This window comes from Peromyscus californicus, unplaced genomic scaffold, assembly GCF_007827085.1.
Source record: "Peromyscus californicus insignis strain IS unplaced genomic scaffold, ASM782708v3 Scaffold_4__1_contigs__length_199733344, whole genome shotgun sequence".
Classification (NCBI taxonomy): domain Eukaryota; kingdom Metazoa; phylum Chordata; class Mammalia; order Rodentia; family Cricetidae; genus Peromyscus; species Peromyscus californicus.
In genome coordinates this window covers 69,674,985-69,680,984 of record NW_026294562.1, presented here as the reverse complement: position 1 = coordinate 69,680,984, position 6,000 = coordinate 69,674,985, and the positions used below count along the sequence as shown (strand labels likewise).

At 44.3% G+C, this 6,000-nt stretch overlaps 1 protein-coding gene across 3 annotated transcripts in view; it reads left to right on the top strand.

The window, feature by feature from the left end:
* Positions 1-3,321: 3,321 nt before the first annotated feature.
* Edrf1 (erythroid differentiation regulatory factor 1) overlaps positions 3,322-6,000 on the top strand; it is a 35,963-nt gene continuing 33,284 nt past the window's right edge. For 2 of the 3 annotated variants that reach the window (XM_052762584.1, XM_052762583.1), the window contains exons 1-3: positions 3,322-3,546; positions 4,537-4,745; positions 5,712-5,778. In XM_052762584.1, coding sequence (XP_052618544.1) covers positions 3,439-3,546; positions 4,537-4,745; positions 5,712-5,778 — 384 coding nt within the window. In that variant the 5' untranslated portion in view covers positions 3,322-3,438. The remainder of the gene's footprint in view (positions 3,547-4,536; positions 4,746-5,711; positions 5,779-6,000) is intronic. The other variant, XM_052762585.1, reaches the window with a different exon arrangement.

Sequence of the window (6,000 nt, the reverse complement as noted above, 5' to 3'; positions counted from 1 at the left end):
AACTAAAACAATTTTTTTTTAAACTTTTGAGGCTTAGTCTCACTGTGTATCCCTGGTCAACCAGAATTCACTACATATCCAAGGCTGACCTCAAACTCAGAGATCTGCCTGCCTCTGCTTCCAGAGTGCTGGGATTAAAGCATATTTCACCACATCCATCAGTTTCTCTGAGGGCATCCTGAATACAGTCTGAGAGAGTCTGGCTTATAAACCCTTTCAGAATGGTACAAACGGTGTATCAGTATGATTGTCAATAGCTGATGACTTTGGTGTTACACTATGGAGGAACACTTTATTAAACATTTTTAGCCCGGATTTTAAGTATTAAAGTAATTTTGAGCTAACACTATTTATGTTTCCAGCATTTTGAAAAGCATTTTAAAAGCCTGACAGCACTAGTCAATTTTCCCTATGTTGCCTAAGGGCTGAAAGAGCTCCGTTGGCAGGTGCAGAGCTTGCTGTTGGTGAAATAGGTGATCTGCCAGGGCCCCGCCTTTGGGCTCACAGGCAGCAAGGGAGGCAGATATAAACATCGTCTTCCTGTAACATGACAAGTACAGGCTAAAGCTGTACCAGAGTAAGGGACCAAAAAGGGTGTGTGTGTGTGTGTGTGTGTGTGTGTGTGTGTGTGTGTGTGTGTGTGTGTAGAGAGAGAGAGAGAGAGGGGGGGGGGGAGTGTTAGTATACATACTTAGATGTATACTGAGATTAATCTAGAAGATGAACAGGAATAAACTAGGTAACTTGGGAAAAGGCATTCTAAGCAGAAGAAAAGCACCAATAACTTGGAGCTTTGGAGCAAGTTGTTGGTGTGGCACATTGTAAGTTAGTCATCCATTCAACATGTGTGTCCTAAGCAGAGAGGGCATCCGGCACTGAGACAGGAAACATGAGAGTCCTAAGCCGACACAACTGTCCAAGGAGGCATGAGTGACAGACCACATCCTGAGGGGACATAAGTTACGCTAAGTCGGGCACAGTACAAATACAAACAAAAGCATAAGTTCATGTCTTAGCATTTGAGTTATGGGGGGAGTCATCTGTTTTCTCACAACATTGGATTTCAATCAGTTACATTAGAGGCAATGATAATAACTTTTAAAAGCCTACAGCATGTGTTTGATTATGGGGGGGGGGGAAGCTCTTGGAGCTGGAGGAATGTATAAACTTTATGTAACCCAGATGTGCCTGGTCTCTCTAGGCCTCGGGGGTCACTCTCCTCTCCCAGCTAAATTAGTCCCTGCCTGTGTGTGGCTTCTAGAGACCCAGCCCAGGGCCAGGCCTCCCTCCTAAGGCCTGGGAGGCCAGATTGCCTTGGCTGAGCTCTGAGCTCTGAGCTCCCATGATCCCCTTGTTACTGTCAGCTTCTTTTTCTGTATATCAAGTTCTCAGTTCCGCTTCAGTCATCTCAGCCCTTTGCAGGATATTACCAGCACATTTTCCTACTGAGCATCAAAAAGGGTCCAAATGTTTACTTCTTTAGAGAAAATGTGCAGTATTTGAGTCCTGAGGAAAAAATTACCACCACCACAGTAAATCCTTTCTTACTGGCACAATATTATACAATAAATGACAAAACTGTAAGATTCTCAGAACCTAACTTATATTTGTAAAGGGTTAATAAAATTAATTACAAAACAGCCTGAAAGAAAAAAAATAGGAAAATAAGGAAAACTTCAAAGAATAAATGTGGAATTGTTTCTTCTTACATTCATTTAGAGACATAGAAACAGATGTATTTTTAAAATTGGAATCACATTACTTTTAAAATATTTGATTATCATTTAACATATTACAGGGTGCAATTTAGACTTTTAAAAAAATATTCTTGGAAAATGAGTTAGTGGATGTATAAAGTTTATCATGCACTCAAAGTAAGTTTATCGTTTTATATTAGATACTTAAGTTTTATTCAAACTTTATATTATTATTGCGTATGTGCCTGTGTGTTCATGCCACAAGACATGTGATAGGAGTGGGGAGCCTTCTGGAGTCAACTTTCTCCTTCTAACATGGCTTCCGGGGATGAGATGGAACTCGGGTCATCAGGCTTGGTTGGCTGGCAGAAGCTTTTACCTGAACTTGCCAGCCCTTGTAAAGTAATAAACAACAAATTATTGCAACAACAGTAACTGGATGTAAAATATAAAGTAGTTTTTTAAAAAAAGACATGTTTTAAAGCAAATGTCTGCAAAACATATATCAAAATGCTAATTCATAAAAAATGTTTTGTTTAACTTGAAAACAATTTGCAGACGGCACCAGCTTGCTACAAGGACTCCCTAAAGATGCACTAACTGGGTTCTCAGAGCCTAGTGAAAAATTATAACCTTGCATAACCAAACAACTGCAAAGACCAAAACATTAAACCAAAAAAACACGTAATACCTCAGGGCTGGAGAGATGTCCTAGCAATTAGGAGCGCTTTTTCCTCTTGCAGAGGACCCCCGTTCAGTACTTAGCACCCACATCGGGCAATTCCTAACTGCTTGTTAACGCCTGTTCTTTGAGATCTGATGCCCTCTTCTGGCTTCTGCGGGCACTGCATGCACACAATGTGCATCTGTATGTCCAGGCAAAAAACACACACATAAATTTTTTTTTCAAAAAACTTAATACCTTTTATCTCAAATGATAAAATGGGGAATGTGGCAGAGTTTGTCTGATATTAGGTGTAGAGTCGGAAATGTAACTCAGAGTGCTTGCTTAGCCTACACGAAGGCCTGGTTTCTATCCCCGGGCTGGAATAAACGTCAGCATTTGGGAGCTGGAGGCAGGAGAATACCCTCCTCTACACCGCGAGTTCAAGACCAGCCAGGGCTGCACGGGGCGCTGCCTAGAAAACTATTCAACAGGCTGATTCCTTTTCTCTCCTTGCTGTTCAGAGCACTGGAGCGGCTCCAGGGAGAAATGCAGGCTCTGATCTGAAGGTGCTAAGACCCACAGGTGGTCCCTGCGCGTGTGGAACCCGGAGAAGCCCTGCGAGCACGGACCCGCTGGGAGGCCTGACGCCAGCGGCTTTGATTACGCGCAGCCCTCCAGCAGCACGCCCCCTCCCTGACCAACCTAACTTTGACTCAAGTCCTAATAACTGTTTGCCAACAAAGACCAGTCGCGAGCGAGGGGGAGGAGCCCGGGTGTCCGATATCGCGAGAAGTGGCCGCCCGAGCGGTGTGACAGGCGCCGGCGCGCCGCAGCTCCTGAGCCACCGCGAGGGAGGAGCTAAGCCGGCGGACGGGCTGGACCTTGGGGGGGGGGGGGGGGTGTAGATCTCGCGAGATTTGATCGCGTCACCTCGAGCCCTTCCTGTCAGCCGCCGGAAGTGCGAGCTGCTGGGCGTCCGAGTCGCTCGCTCTGCGGTTCTCCTGCGACTCTGGGCCCGCGTTCCTGTCGCCGACTCCTGGGCTCGCGCGTCTGGTCGTCTCCCCCGGAGCGGAAATGATGGGGGACCCCAAGGAAGCAGGAGCTGAGGCTTCGCCTCCCCGGGCGGCTGCCCGAGGAGGGCTCAGCCTCCTGCCACAGGCGGAGTCCGAGGAACCTGCACAGGTGAGTCTTCGGCGGGGCACGACCTGCCGGACTCCCGGGTTTGCTGGCCCGCCGGGCCTGGAAAGGAAATCTGGAAGCTTCTGGAGCTTCCACGCCTCCTTGACACCTCTAGTTCAGAGGGATTCACCGGTGTGATTGTCGTCGGGTATGCAAGTGTTTGCTTCCAAGGCATGCAATGCAAACACACCTGGTTGCCCACTCGGGAGTAATGGATGGGTAGAATTGGTTACCGAATGGGCCACAGCCCTCCGAAGGCGGGGGAAAGAGGACAGTACCAGGGAGGGCCACACCGAAATCTTAACTGAGCTGATTCTTAAAAGGAGCAAAGTGTTTGTCAAGCCTAAAGGGGCTCTAGAAGTAGATTAGAATAGTGAGTCCAGACTTTGAGCATGCTCGGGAGTGTGCGGTGAAGGCTATGGAGCCGATTTAAAATAATGTTATCATGAGCTTACAAATCAATCGCTGTGCGTTTTATAAAATAAACACGACCCAGTGTCTTACTACAGATGACTTTGTAATTGATGTCTGCTAAATTAAAATATTAAAACCATATACAGGTCTTGCTTGTTTTGCATGCAGTTAACAGGACACAATTGAGCGCACTTGGTTTCTGATGCTTCGTTTTATATGACTCAACATACTTGGTAGTCACGGCTGGTGTGGAACTGGTCATGCAGACCAGTGAGGCTGGCTTTAGACCTTGCAGTGACCTTTCTGGGTCTGCCTCCAAGCATACGTGTGCAACTACTATGCCTGGTATTTTAAAAAGCAGTTTGGTTGGCCTTTATCCACATCTTAATTGATCCTTTTCTTAAGTTTAATGGAGAACAGCTAGGTAAGGATAATTTAAGCTTGATTAAGTGTTACAGCTGACAGGCAGCCTAGGCTCCTTGGGAAGCCCAATTTGGTGGATTCTTGCCTTATCTTTATGAAGGTGAGATTGTCATTCCTAGCAGTATTCATTAAAGCCTCATTCCATATGTTAATTAGGGATCAGCTTTATTTCTTGGAGGCAATGAAGTGAAAAGCCGAGCCGTGGTGAAATATTCTTCTGCCCCTCCTCGAACAGCGTTTGCACGTCTCGAAGAAAAAACAGACTTGAAACTCCCACCTGCCAACTGGTTACGAGAGAGTGCCAAACTAGGGCCAGCAGGAACTACCATTCTTGGCAATAGTAAGAAAAGCAAGCCATTTTCGAGGTAAATTTTATTCGTTGTCATTTCTTTCCCTCTCTTTCAACCCCCACTTAAAGCTGCTTTCCAGTTCAATTTGAGATGCACAGTAACTCGCTCAGATATTTTTAATAAAAAAATTATAGCTGTCATTCAAATCCATGTTACAATAAGAAAATATCAATTATATGCATTCTTCAAGTCTGCATTATGTTGTTTTAGCAAACATGAATGTTGACTGCTAATAAGCTGTTTTAGTCCTTTGTATATGCTTTGAATATATGCAAATAGGGTGGTGTGTGAGGAGCAAGACCTAAGCCACTACTTAGTTGCCTTTTGAAGTTTTTATAAAATGATGATGTAGTGTTTGAAAAAGCCTGAGGTTAGAACCTCATGTAGTGACTTGGAATGAGTTGGGTACTCACCAGTTTTTCATTTTCTCTTTATGAGTGTATTGATTTCAGGTACAGTTTTTCCTTTTATTGGTATTATATACTCCTAGAAGCACAAAATCATATTTTTTTTTTTTTTTGGTTTTTCGAGACAGGGTTTCTTTGTGTAGCTTTGCGCCTTTCCTGGAACTCGCTTTGGAGACCAGGCTGGCCTCAAACTCACAGAGATCCGCCTGGCTCTGCCTCCCGAGTGCTAGGATTAAAGGCGTGCGCCACCACCGCCCGGCTCATATTTTTTTTTTACTTTGTTTTTCTTCTCCACATGTAAAAAGAATAGTCTTGAACTATTGTATATTGGAAAGGTTTGGGGTTTATGATAATACTAATTGCTTTTCACAGTTCTTACTTTCTGTTTGATGAAGTCAGAGATGTGTTTATAAGGTGTGCCTTATTTTATGTACACCTAAAAAGGAAGTACTAGGCTGCTGGATGGCAGTATGCACCTTGATTCCCAAGTGTGAGATGTAGCTGTGCATGTTCTAGAAGCAGTGCAACTTGATACTCTGTTCAGCTTTCAGCCTGTGGCCTCTTCCTTCCATAGTTTTGGCATGGCGTATGACTTCATTGACTCAGTGGGAAATGATGTGGATGTCGTCTCTGACTCAGAAGTGAGTGTTATTATTCAGTGTGACTTGGGGATATGCAGTGCTAGGTGGCATGGGGTGGGAGTGTTAAATCATGTTTTGTTTTACAGTCTTGCTATCAGCAGTTCAATAAGGCAAAGTTAACTGATTATTAATGCCTATGTTTGTTTTTAAAATACTAACTTTGTCTCCTTCCTTTAAAGAAGACAAAAATTCCAAAAACAGTGGCAATGATAAAAATATGAA